Genomic DNA, 14,141 nt, shown 5'->3' on the forward strand with positions numbered 1-14,141 from the left:
ATTGATAAGTATAACGACTAACATCATTTAATCTGCTCTGATAACATAAGATGGTGTGTCATGCTATTACTTTATATAAACAGTATAAATACATAAGCCACAAGACCAGCTGACAGAACATGCAGTGTAGGTAAAGATGGACAAGTCCAACAACAATCCGATTTTTTTCCCAAAGACTGACATCCCTGGACCACAGACCTTAGGGTCAAGTAGTCTAATGCCATCATTTTACAGGTGAGGAAACTGGGCAGAAAAAACTAGAATATAAATAAGCGTAAGTGCAAAGGAAGAACTGCGGATGGTACAAAACATCTTATTTACATGTTCTTCATAGTACAGGAAGTTATCACAAAGAACAATTTATGAAGACAAATCATTTAACAGATGCAAAGATCTCAAAGACATTTAGACTATAAATGTCCTAGAATGCAGTCCTAATCACTGCAGAAAAATCGCAGTAGGATAACTCAAATTTAAGACAATACGTATTGGGGTATTCATAAACGATGTTATCGATAGGAAACGCATCTTAATTTGTTACGAGAGGAAGAGTGTTAGATCTTACTTAGTTACAAACCATCCTATGACTAACAGCAAGCATGGGAGATGAGGAACTATGTTTTAGGGTTCAGTTTGTACCCACAAAAATGAGCTTCTGTGAAACTGATTAATCTAAAAACCACGACCTCTTTACAACCATATTCCATCTGACCTCAGCACAAATACTATTAATGACTCATGACTAAAGTCTCTATAAAAAAAAAAAAGGCAGGCTAGCCTAGTTCCTTCTGGAATCATCTATAGTAGCTACTGAAAAATAATTACTAGGTTTGGCATTAGGTTTCTTCTATTCTCTAAAGTAAAACAGATGAAAGATGTTAACTAATCTCATGATTAAAGAACAAGAAGCGCAGGGATTACTTAAAGAGAGAGGACAAACAGGAAAGGAGGCTTTCCTTAAAAGAAGAAGTCACTTACTTTATTCCAGGAATTTTCAAACTCTTCTTATCCAAAAGACCCATAGACTGCAAAGAAAAAGATACAGCCAAATAAAAACATGTCCCAAGTACAGTTCTCACAAGAATCAGTCCAAATGCAACTGGAGAGTAAGAAACAACATAAAATACGAACTTGGCTAACACTTAAAAAAAAAAATCTAGTACAAGGCATCAATTAGCTCTGCCACGGAAGGGTTAGAAAGTAACACTAATTTGTGGGATGATAGACATTAAAAAATACTGGCCAGCCTTCATTGTCAGAGACCAGAATCCAGAGGATTAACTAAGATGAAAAGGTAACGGGAATGGAAGTAAATACCATCAAGCAAAATTACTAACATTAAACACTCTATATTTCCTAGATAAATATGGTCACTTACCGGAGTCTCATAGATGCTGAGAGTATCCATTGTCATTCGGGCAAAAAACTTGCCATCATGACTCCACCTAGACAAGAAAATAAAAAATAAATCAGATACGTTACTACTTGTCAGTGCCACAATTTTAGAGTCTAATAGAAAGAGCATCTTCAATGCTAAAATTGAACCTACTTAAAAATGGGCCAATGAGCAGAGCTTTCACAGTGAAATCCTCGTTTCTTTTGTCCCGTGAGAATATCCCAGATAATTATGGCCTGAGGGTCATCCTGTGTATCCATCAGAGGGCTGAAGGTCACAAGATACCTGAGAGAGAAAAGGAAGTATCACTATATTCAGCTTCTCTGCATGTTCCTCCTCTGAGGGAACCAACCACACAGTAAGACAAGTATTATCCACCCCAAGTTAGAGAGAAAAGGACTGAGGTTAAAAGACCAAGTGGGATCACCACATGGGGTTACTAGGACAACTACTCCTCGAGTCCCCAGGGCAGCTCAAAGGTAGTATTCTCATTTCAGCAGTTACTACTACTGGATTTCAAGAGCTTTAAGCAAGCCTTCTTGGTGCTAATTAGTGACAGTAAAAACAAAAAAAACATTTCTCCTTTGAAGTCAAGATTGTAAAAAAGGAAAAAAAGATATCCAAATAAAATGCTATGTGAGCCCTAGGAGTCAGAGAAAAGAAAGTCTCATGTACCTCTATTAATGTGGAATTACCAAAACTAACAATGTGAACACAATGATCGTCAGATATGATTCACATCCAGGCACTTCTCAGCTCGGGGCCTAGAGGCCTCACTATGAACGTTATTGGTTTATTTTCTATCTCAAAAGTATCTGTTTTATTTATACCATGGAAAAAAAGAAAACTCTGAGCCAGATTGCTCCCTTAAAATAGGATGGCAAAATAAAGAAGAAAACATATTGGGAAGAGTGACAGTGAAAGCCCAAAATATCCTGGGTAATGCCTTCAGTTGAATGTATCTCTCCTGGCAGGCCTGCCTAAGGCCTCATAAACTCAATTTGGGATTGACCCCAAACCACAGTTTATCTTTCCACAAAGCTCCTATTTCAACCTACTTTATACGCTTGGACAGGCCTCTTTGACCTAGTTTGAATGCCCTTGACAAGTAAAAACTGAACCAACACACTAATTATCTCATCCTATACACACTTAAACATTAAAATAATATTCCATAGTGAAATGCAAGTAAACTGTGTCTGAATCAGTCATACTGCCAGACACAAAGAGTAGCTTCTGAACAGGTGAATAATATGGCTGTTCTTATTACAGGAAGAGTAAGAATAAGGCAAAAAAAAAAAAAGAAACTGGGCCAAATACTCAAGAAAAATATAGAGGGTCCTCCTAAATATGCGGGATTTACTTTTTGACCCTGACAGGCTATACCGACAAGGGCCTGAACTTGGCCCTGCTAGATCTTTCTTCTCTGGATTCAGTTGTTTCCACTTGCTTAAAAATCCAAACCTTTTCACAGAACTTTATCCTCCTTTGCTAGACAGGATATCTCATACTTTTATAAAGAAATACTGAATGAATTAAGAGCTGATTTCCCATTTAATAAGAAATGAGCACCATGACTCTCAACAGCACTGAAATGAATATCAGATGTCACAAAACATACCTTTCACAAGGTGAGAAGTCAATAAGTTGCACCCCCTGGTGGCTGAATCGCTGAATTTGTTTGAATTTTTCTCCCCCCCATAAAGCAATTCCTCTTTGATGGAATGTGGCCAAGTAGGTGCCCTTTGGGGACCAGCGCACGTAGGTTTCTGTCCATCTCTGTGGAAATCAGCACCAACATTAACAACAAAAACTGAGAAAACAATCATATAAAAGGGAGAACTACAGAATTAAAGACTACTGCTCAGTCATACTGAATCAAGTACCTTCATTTTTATGACCCAATTTACTCTGGCAGAAAAAAACTGCACTGGACAGTTATGGGGCTGTAGTCTCAGAGAAAAAAAGTGATGCCTTTCATGCAACTTTCATGTAGTGAAACTTTAAAAAATGGTTTAAGAAGTGTACAAATACATTAAAAGCAAAACCTCTATCCAAAAGCCTACATTTAGAGACATATGACACAGGTATCCTTTGAGAAGTCTTGCAGGTTTCCCACACTATTGCTCTAGGAGCCCCACAGCAACGAACTCTCACCGCTCTTTCTTCAATGGAGACCGGATCCTTGACATCATTCCAGAATATAGATGTGCGATCCCCAGATTCAAAGATGACACTGTACTGATCTCTGCATTCAGCCTCCTCCAGCCAATAACGTAGATTTCCCTAGAATAATAAAACAGGACAAAATGTTTGTTATGTGTCATCAAAAAATTATTTTCAAATTTAATCACAATAAATTATCAAAATAAATGAGTGACATCTTTGTTTTCTGATGGTTCTGAAGGATTTCATAAACGGCATTTAGATATCAGGCACTGCCTTTTTAACCCCTTAGACCTAAACTTAAAAACAAAAACACCATACCAAGTCTTTGAAGGGCTGCTTCTCTGGAATGTCCCACTCATCACTGATTGTCATATATCTGAAAGAGACCGTAACTGACCATTAAACAACGTAATATTAGAGTTCACTTATTAGATCACAGGGCTGTTATAAGTATGTATGTAGAATACTACAGTCAAAAGTCTGTACTCACTTGTCAAAGTCCGTAAAAAGGTTTACTCTGAATGTGTGCTGTTTGTCAAGCTTGTAGCCATCAGCATTTTTAACAGCATCCAGGGCATGAGCAGGGGAGACATACTCCAGGAAAATATAACTGTACAAATAGAAGCACAAAAGAAAGCAGATGACTCAACTTCAGTCTTTTGCACATGCTGACATATCATTAAACCTCTCTGCGACTGCAGAGTTGGAATCCTTTTAATATTGTGGATAAAAACCAATAAAAATCAGGTACCAGGTATTTTACTCATCTGATGTCTTCCATAGACATAAAAATCTAACAAAATCTAACCCTAAATTGCAGCCAAAGCAGCTAGCACAAATTTCTTAACTAGAAGATAAACTCTAACTTGAAGAATACAAACACAAAAATATTCTCGTTCTCCACAAACATAAAATGAGTGCTTAACAAATAGAAATCAAGTTCAATTAATGAATATTATTGCTGATTACAGGTAACATAAAGGATGCTTTTAACTCTAACATGACCAATACGCTATTTCACAAAAGAGAAAAATTTCATTATAATACAAAAAGGTTAGTGCTCATTTCTCTCAAAATTCAGACTGTCACCTAGCTGCATTTATTTTACCTTCCTTTATTATTTCCTCAAATTTTACCATTTATTTTAAAAAACATTTTACTGACAGTTGCTTTCCCAAAATACTCCCACAAAATACATTCCTTACAAAGCAATTGTATTTGACCTTATACACAAGATTGCATACCTAGTTTTCTCCTCCCACAGATCCCAGCCCTGCCACCCTCTCAAAAGAAGGGAATCTGTCCTTTGTAACTGGTCCCTGCATTTAGTCTGACTCTTAGAGGGTTAAATTCAAACAGAATTCTGGGATGACACAAATTGATGCAGAGTGAATCAAAAGAATAATTTATACGACTCAGGAACTCTGATCAATGTAACAATCAAGAGAAACAAACTTGTTACCTGCCTCCTGAAAGAGGGGCAACAGACCAGGGTGAGGTGTCAGAAAGTGCAGAATGAGACAAAGATATATTCAGATTCTTTCTCACTCCTTTTGGACATGGCCAACACAGAAATTTGTCCTGCTTGACTGTACGTGTTTGCAAAGCAAGTTCTGTTGTTCTTGGTTTCTTCCTATTCTTTTTTAAAGTGGTTAGGTTTTCTTGCTTATAAAGGAAAAAGTAAAGTGTTTTTAGCCATCTTAAAATTAATTTATCCAACTTGCATTTCTGTTAAAGCTTTTTCTCAGGATTTGTGGCTATGCTTGAATTGCAGAATTGTAACTGAATTGCAATGGCAGTAAGACAAAACAGTCACTGGATTTCTGCAAGTGATCAACCAGTCTACATGATCACAAGACTCACAATGCTATTTCCTTTTCTCTTTTTCTAGATGTATGCCTCGTGGCAGACAGATATGGGGGGAGTACCCCAGAAAAGGACAATTGATCTTTTTCATTACTCACCCTTTAGTTTTTCCATCTTCTTCTGGGTAATAATCATTGGTTATTTTCCCAAACTTGGAAAAGATCTTGTGGATGACATTCTTCAGTTTCTCAAGACGGTCAGGTCCTACCTGAGGAACATTGTCCACCACAATTACGGAATCAATTCCATCAGCTTCCTGTGGTCTATCTTTGAGTACATCTCCCAGCAATTCTGTAAAAGTTAAAGAGAGAAAATTACCAAGGATGAAAAAAACTCACACACACACACACACACACACACACACACACACACACCCTTCTCTCGCTCTCAAATACAACTCCTCAAACTTAAAAGTCAAAACAATTTATAAATTAATCTGAACTCTTACTTTTTTTTTTAGCTTTAAGTTCCAAATTCTCTTTTACCCTCCTACTCTCATACCTATTGAGAAGGTAAAAAATACAAAGCCCAAAATAAAAAAAAAAAAATACAAAGCCCATACAAATACGTATAGTTATACAAAACAAATTCCTGAATTAGCCATGGAAGGGAGAAAAGGAAAAAAGGAGGAAGGAAGAAAAGGAAAGAAGGGAGGAATGAAAAGAAATAAACATATACCTCAATCTACTCTCCCAGTCTATCACCTCTCTATCAGGAAGTAGCCAGCAGACTTCATGAGTCCTTTGGAATTATGGTTGGTCACTGTGTTGATCAGAGTTCCTAAGTACTAAGTCTTTTAGAATTCACTGTCCAGTTTACCTTCTGTGGTCCTCTCTAGTCTGTCATGAACTCTTCCCCTATCCACAAAGATAATTTGCTTCATGATCCTCTAATTTGCTTATGCTATCCTTTATGTCTGAATCATGAACCCATTAGGAGCTTATCATAGTATGTGGCTACAAGGTGGGCTATACCTAGTTTCTACCAGACTGTTTTCTAGTTTTCCCAACTGTTTTCGTCAAATACACTCTGAACAGAATCCTAATTACTAACAAAAACAGCAAACTATTTTCAAGACCTGAAAACACACAAATCAAAGAATTATGATTGCCTTAAATCTAGTCTCCCATTTACTTTCTCAGAAGGACAGGAAATAGTCATAACATTACATTAAACTCAATAAAAAGGGTAGGAAATGTGATTAAAAAGAAAATGCAAAAAGGAAAGTAATATAAATATGGAAGAGCAGTCTGAGGAAAAAAACTAACATTTTGAATTTCTATAGGCCAACTTCATTTCAAATTTTCTTAATATATATATATATATGAAAAAAATCAATTATAATATTGTAGTGAAACCATTAGCAAAAGTTTACAAAAGTTTGAGATGTCAGGTGCTATAGTACACAGTCTTTGGTTATAAGGCTAGAAATCACATTCTCACTCAATACATAGTAAAGAAATACGTTATTTTAATTTATTCTCTAGTTAATCACAAATAATTTGTTTTTAACTTAACAACAGAAAAGCATGACAGTGATACCACCACACTTCTTGTTACAGGATCTTTTGTCTTTTGGTCTTTCATCAGGAAGAAAGGAGGAAAACAAGGAGGGCACTGGCATACCAGAGATGGGAGACAGTACAGTCCACACTACTTCAACAGACTGCTTCCCTTCCTTACCTATACAGCAAACAGTACACAAACACTTTCTTTATAAAATAGATGCATGAGGGACAAGGATCTGAAAAAGCATCTTTTCCTGAATTATTCAGGGCAGAAAGCTCTTTGTAACAAGATCAACAAAGCATTATTATTGCACCTAGTACATACAGTCATATAGTGAAACATATATATGACTTTATTATACAGAATTCTTGCTGTGTAGTAGTATTCTCTTCACTACATAATGTCATTGTTTCTTGACACTTTGACTAGGACACCTGCCTCTTGCTGTTACTTTAGGATAAGAGTAATTCTCTTCAGTCTGGCAATGGGATAATCTCACAATATTGTTATTTCTATAAAGTGAAATCAGTTTCTGATTTGAGCCAATTTTCACTTAATTCCAATGTACAGCTTTAAGTCCGTGTTGGGGAAACCTTATTTTTAATGAAGGGCACTGACTTACGGAAAGTTATTTTCTAGAAGTACAATATGTTCAACTCACCTTAAAAGTACAGAAGACACTAAAATTCATTACAAAAGTGTAATAAATGCAAAAAAAAAATAAAAATTTCAGCTTCAAATCTTAGGTAGTCTAGAGGGAAAAGCCTCACTTCTTGGAGAAGGCAGAATATGGGAAGTAAAAGGCAAAAAGCAGAAAAGGAAGACAGAAAATAGAAGAATGGAAAGGCAAAATATAGAACCAAAGTGGAATCAGTTAGTGGGATGGCTAAACAAAGTGTTACGTGTAAAAAGTAACGATAGGAAGGAAGAAAATGATAAAGCCAAACAAACGTAGGAAAATCTGTAGGAACTCATGAAAAGCTAAGAAAGTAGAAGCCAGAACAATTAAATACAACAATGTAAATGAAAGCAACAGAAAGACATCAAAATTCAAAACAAATGTACTTGAGTATTCTTGGTTTTAAAAAATCTTTTGGCAGAGTAGTAGTAAATGTTGCAAAATTCTGCACAGACTGATTGCTGTGTTGACTAAATGTTAAACATTTTTCTTTCTAAGAGGGAGGATTCTATTAGGAGGCAGATTACTGGAAAACGACTCCAGTATGAAAAAGCAAAGACAAAAACAAATAAAAAGCAACTGACAAAACTTTATGGAAAATGGAGAGATGGAAAAGTAAAGAAAGACAAGTGTGAGTTTAGCTGATTCTTGGAGAGAAGGCTTCAGTGTAATCACCTATTAGTTAACAAGCTTCAAAATAGTTAATCTCCATTCATAGCTCTGAAAATTACTAAAGGCCTTAGACCTTCAAAAGCCTCAAAAAGCATTATCACCAGAGCTCTGTTAGTAGACAAGAGGACAGTCAGGCAACACTGGATTTTTAATCATATTACTAGCTCTGTGATCTTGGGGAAGTCAATAAATATCTTTAAGTCTCAGTTTCCTCATTTAGAAAGTTGGGATAATAATATCTGTTGCTCTTACATCATAGCATTACGAGGATCAAGTGAGAATTATGTGAAACACTTAGTAAATCTTTATACTACACTATATGGCTGCCTCAAGTAATAGGGTTGGCAACATTCTCAATACAGTATCTAATATCCACTTTGCTATTTCCATACTGAAATTAACTACAGTATCCCATGATAGCTTTTTTCCTTAAAAATTTTTCATAAAATTCTACTTCTAGTGGATTAACAGAACAGATTGTTCCAGGGTACGGAAACAAGTACTATCTTGATACTATTCAAATGTCAGGTCCTAAGCATAAGTCAACAATCCCATTAGCTAGCTAGCTGCCTTTATGCTCTGATATTATAAGAGATCTTAAACAAGAGGTGCCTGCCAAACAATGACATGTCATCGGTCATAGTTTCAGCAACAGCTTTTGCTTAGGAGCTCAGCTTAACAAATTAGTAAACCTATCAAAATTGAGGCTATACAATACTCTAAAACATTACAAGAATAATGGCTTGTCATAAACATAGTTACCTATACTAAATCTAATTATATTCTAATTTTTCTTTATTATATTTGAGTACACAAAATATCACAGAGGTCAGAAAAAGACTGGCTGATATAATTTCCCTTGCTGCATGTAAATTTCTAAAATTTGGGTAGGATGAAAAATATAAGGGCACATTACAAATGAAAAACATCAGTTAAGAAGAGAATGCAATTTTCATTATTCCTAACTAAAGAGTATCCAAATACTTTCAAGATAGATAATAAAAAACTTAATTTTTAAAAAACGATTTCCAAGACTATTATTCTAAACGAAAAACCTGATAATAGCAGGTTAAAATCAAGGTCAAAGAAGACTAGAGAAGTAGAAAAGATAAAGATGCTACATATCAACTTCAGTCTTAAAGAAATACTTGGTACATTGACCATGTCAAATTCAATCACATCCTTGGACTTATTTTTAAAACTCACATACTATACAATTAAACTGCCTGTTAAGCCTGCTCTGCTTTTATAAGGTTTACATCTTATGCAAGTCAGTTTTTATACAGACTGATGCAATTCCTCCCACAATCATAAAGACTTGACCATGTCTTATTATAAGCACCTATCAATTTTACAGGTAGCTCATAAGAAAAAAATTAGTAGCAGCTATATGAAGAGAAAAGTAGAACATAGTGGATAGTTTGTTTGCCTCAAAGCAAGGAAGACTTGAATTCAACTGCTTCCTCTATCAGTGTGACTCTGGGAAAGTCTTTAACTTCTTAGTAATTTAGACAACTCTAGAAAAAGCATTCATAACGCGATTTCATTTAAATTGGTTTCTTTGTAATCCTATATATTTTATTATACGAATTTAAAAACATTATTCTGAGAGGGGTCCAAATGCATCATCAGATAGCCACATGGGTTCAAGACCCAAAAAGATTAAGGACCCTTGTTATAACACTGATAAGTCTCTAGGTGTATAAAAGGTGCTAACCTGTATTTGTAGAGAATTTTCTTATCTTGGAGTTCCCTATATTAATGAAATCACAGATCAAGTCCCTACAAATGTCCTTGGTCATTACAAGCACAAATACCCAGTTAATTATTCTTCGATATGGCTCCAGAAAAAGAAGAAGAAAAATTCTTAAAAAAACAATGAGTTAAAAAGAGACAAGATTTAATGAGTTAAGAGGAAAACATTTAGAATTAAAAGCGGGACCACTATTTGCTTAAATAAGCACTAGATTCAATGGAAAAAACTAGATGGAAAAGATAACTGTAGATAAAAACATAATTGTGAAATAAAGTTAACCTAACAAGAAATAAATCAAGTCACAGGTTGTTGCTATCAAACAATGTGTGATGCTTTTTAAAAAGTGCCGATGAAACGTTCAAATAGAATACTACACAGAATTCTGAAAATTTGTTTGGTATAAGATGGATAGAGGAGAAATGCCCATGATCTGGTCAGAACTGGCAGTTTCTCTGATAAGAATAATTAGTTAGTATTCATAAATTATTTTATGGCTTGCAAAGTGTTTACGAGAAGCATTCACACTAGCCATTTAAAGCACTTGACCAGAGAGAAGTTACTACAACAACAAAAAAAGGCCTACAAAAAATAGAGAGCAGGAGATTTGGTGCCAGAGGACCTGCGTTCAAAGGACTGTGCTGTGTTTCACACACATGGAACAAGGCCTTACAAATAGCAGGGATTTTTCTGCAGAACAAGGTTGGACTAGATAATCCACTAAACTAAGTGTGCCAGGCCTAGTTAGGAAAACTTGAGTTCAAATACAAACTCAGGACACTTACAAGCAAGTCACTTAACATGTTTGCATCAGTTTCCTAAACATTAAACTGGGATAACAGTAGCTTCAATCTCCAAAGATTGTTGTAAGGAACAAATGAAACTGACATATGTAAAGTACTTTTCAAACTTAAAGAGACAAACGCCAGCTATTATACTCTCTAAACTGCTGTCCTACATGCTAAGTCCCTTAAAGTCAAAGGTTATTTCAAATCTAAGTTGCTCAATTCAACAATTATTTTTGTCAAACTATATGTATACCCTGAATTAATTCATGAACATTAAAAATGTATTATGAAGAATTCCCTTTTGATACATTTCAATTGCAGCACCACTACTATGGAACTAAAATTATGTTTTTTAGTTTTAATTCAATGAATGGTCAATCATAATCCACTATTATTTTTAATTTATATCAACAATTTTGTACATTCTATTTTCTTTTATTATGTATTTCTAAAAAAGAGTTGATTATTACTTTTAATTTTAGTCAGTGTGATAAAAGAGTGATAGATTTAAGGAACAGAAGCTATGAGTCTCAATTCCATTTCTGCTACTAATTAAGTGACTCTGAGGAAGCCATTTAACCTTTTTGCATATCACTTTCCTCAGCTATAAAATGAAGGTGTCAGATTATAAAGAAAAACAACTTTGAAAGGCTTTAGAACTCTAACAAATATAATGACAAATAGAAATTCCAAAGATCCAAAGATGAAGAGATGTGTGTTCGACTTAAAATACAGATACATCCATCTTTTAGACATGACCAATGTGGGAATTTATTTTGCTTGGCTATGCATGCTATTAAGTTTTGATTTTCTTTCTTTTTTTTTTTTTACCTGGGGGAAGGCAGAAAAGAAAATAAAAGCTTGTTAACTGGAAAAAGTAACAAAAAAAATTAAAAGCTGTTCAATAAGAAAAAAAATGAGACTGAATTTGATAATCTCCCATCATAGATTAACTGCTGGAAGGGATCTCAGAAATAATGAAACTGAAGCCCATGGAGGCAAAGTTACCTCACATCAAACGAATTATTTTATTGGCCGATTTGGGATTGGAACCCACTGCACAGAATCATAGATCTAGAGCTGAAAAAGACTTCAGGAGCCATTTGGTCCAAACTCCTCATTTTGATGAATAAAGAAACTAAAACCCTGAAGGGTGCAATAATTTACTCAAGGTACAAAAAAAAAAACAAAACACAAATTATAGGTGGAATCTAAACTCAAATCCTCTTTCCTTTCTTTATAATCTGTTCTCTACTGCAAGTTTCCTCACCTGTAAAATGGGAATATTTGTACCTGTATTTTTGTAACTCTCAAATTTATATTAAAGAAAGCATAAAATTCTACATGAATACAAATTATTATTACATCACACATCATTTACGGAGTTTAAAAATGGAGAAGCAGATCACCTAGACAGATGCTGACAGCTTGCTGCCCCTTTACAACTAACTCTAACCCCCATCAGTTATAGGAAAATCTAAGATTAGTGGGCTGTGTATCAATTAAAAGCTTAATTAAATGGAAGGGGAAATTAAGTTATAAAGTTGGACCTGTTCTGAGGTTCCCTGAAAAAGAAGCATCTGTTTTAAAACCCAGAGACTAAAATACAGTACAGCAAATATTCCTAGTTATCTGAAAGAAGTGGCAACCTCACCCACAGACCTTGGAGTCAGGGTCCTGTGAGTAAAACACATTAAGGTATTTAATCTTTTTTGTAAAACAAAATAAATTCCTGGAACACTGATCTACTATATTTTGGACATTTTTGACTCAAACCTGTAGAGACCAGCAGTATTTTTAAAGATCTCTTTCTCTTCCTTTTCTCACAAAAATGAGAAGAAAATTACAACATAGAATAAAGCTCCCATTTCTATAGAACTTAAAGAACTGGGAAAAGTATTTCATATGCATGATTTTGATACTCACCACTCTGAAGGTGATGAAACTATTCTTATCTAACAAGTGAGGAAACTGAGGCTCAGACACGAAAAGTAACGCCTTCAGGTCTTCAAGACTCTTCTCCCTACCCCATCCCATCCCATCCCCCAACCTGTCCTATTCATTCATTGTACATAATATATACAGTTTCTCCACCAACAGAAATCTGAATCAACGAATAAGTAGAGAAAAAGACATGATGGAGTGAAACGAAGTCAGGTTCAAATCCTGGCTCTAGACCTTACACCTCTGAAACTGGTATCTAAAAAAGTGAAATTGACCACTACTTCAGCATGATCAGTTTCCTTTTACCACCTTAGGAAACACAATGTCTTAGTTTCACCAGACTGCCAAAGGAGTCCAAAGCACAAAAAGAGAGCTCTTTGCAACCTTTGGTAGGTCATTTACATGCCTCAGTTTCCTCGTCTCGTGATAATTCTTCGGCACCCTGGGTGGTAGTCAGGAAAGATAAATAGAGACTATTGTTATTATGTGACCATTCCAGACTCAGGGGAAAAAAGCAGTTTCTTATCTCGAGGCGGGGGACCGGTCCTCCCTTCCCTGGGGGTCCCTGCCCTCTCCATCGTCCCCCACCCCAAGCCCCGGCTCTCACCATCCTCGCTGATGTCGTCCACGAAGCCTTCGGGGTCGCTGAAGGAGATCTCGTCCTCCTCGTTGCCATTCTCCAGGCGCCGAGGCTCGGCCTCCGCCTCTTTGCCCTGGTCTTCCTTCTCGCCCCCAGCCTCCTCCTTCTCTTTCTCCTCTTCCTCCTCTTTCCCTCCTCTGTCCTCCGCCTTTTCCTTCTCCTCCCGCGTCTCCTCCTTAGCCGCCGGCGGCTCCGCCTTGGGCTCGGGAACCTTCTCGGGCAGCTGCGGCTCCCCTGGAGGTGGGGACGACGACGGTGGCGACCCGGCCGAGGCCGGTTCAGCAGAGGCCTTCTCTACCGCAGGAAGCTTCGCGATTGCCTCGGGCTCCGACCCGGGCTTGGTCACCGTCACCCCGGCGGCGTCCTTTTCCCCCTTCTCCTCGGGCACGAGCACGGAGGCGGCAGCTGCCGCCTCCTGAGGCCCGGGCCCCGCAGGCCTCTCCGGTTCTTCCTCGGCGGCCTGCTGCTCTGGCTCAGCCCGCTGCTCGGCCGCTTCGGGCACCGCCACGTTCTCCGCGTCCTGCATGGGCCTTGGCGCCGCCGCTCAGCTCTCGCTGCTCCCCTGGTTTCCCCGCCACCAAACTTCCGACTCTACCAGCTGCCACCGCGGGGCCCGCCGGCTCCTACTCCCAAGCCATGTGCGCCCAACCTGGGGGAAGGACCGTACCAACGGACCTACGGAGAGGGGGAAGGTCCCACGCCCTCGTTTGCCACAGCTTGCCTAT

The 14,141-nt window shown here is 37.2% G+C and overlaps 1 protein-coding gene across 1 annotated transcript in view; it reads right to left on the bottom strand.

The window, feature by feature from the left end:
- The window catches only part of EIF3B (eukaryotic translation initiation factor 3 subunit B), a 29,702-nt gene extending 15,623 nt beyond the window's left edge, over window positions 1-14,079 (bottom strand). The window contains exons 1-9 of the mRNA XM_072597712.1: window positions 13,384-14,079; window positions 5,530-5,722; window positions 4,056-4,175; window positions 3,884-3,941; window positions 3,554-3,682; window positions 3,018-3,175; window positions 1,550-1,681; window positions 1,379-1,445; window positions 979-1,025 (exon numbers count right to left, since the gene is read on the bottom strand). Of these exons, the coding sequence (XP_072453813.1) occupies window positions 979-1,025; window positions 1,379-1,445; window positions 1,550-1,681; window positions 3,018-3,175; window positions 3,554-3,682; window positions 3,884-3,941; window positions 4,056-4,175; window positions 5,530-5,722; window positions 13,384-13,942 (1,463 nt within the window). The 5' untranslated portion in view covers window positions 13,943-14,079. The remainder of the gene's footprint in view (window positions 1-978; window positions 1,026-1,378; window positions 1,446-1,549; window positions 1,682-3,017; window positions 3,176-3,553; window positions 3,683-3,883; window positions 3,942-4,055; window positions 4,176-5,529; window positions 5,723-13,383) is intronic.
- Between the last annotated feature and the right edge of the window lie 62 nt (window positions 14,080-14,141).

This window comes from Notamacropus eugenii, chromosome 3, assembly GCF_028372415.1.
Source record: "Notamacropus eugenii isolate mMacEug1 chromosome 3, mMacEug1.pri_v2, whole genome shotgun sequence".
NCBI classification, from domain to species: Eukaryota; Metazoa; Chordata; class Mammalia; order Diprotodontia; family Macropodidae; genus Notamacropus; species Notamacropus eugenii.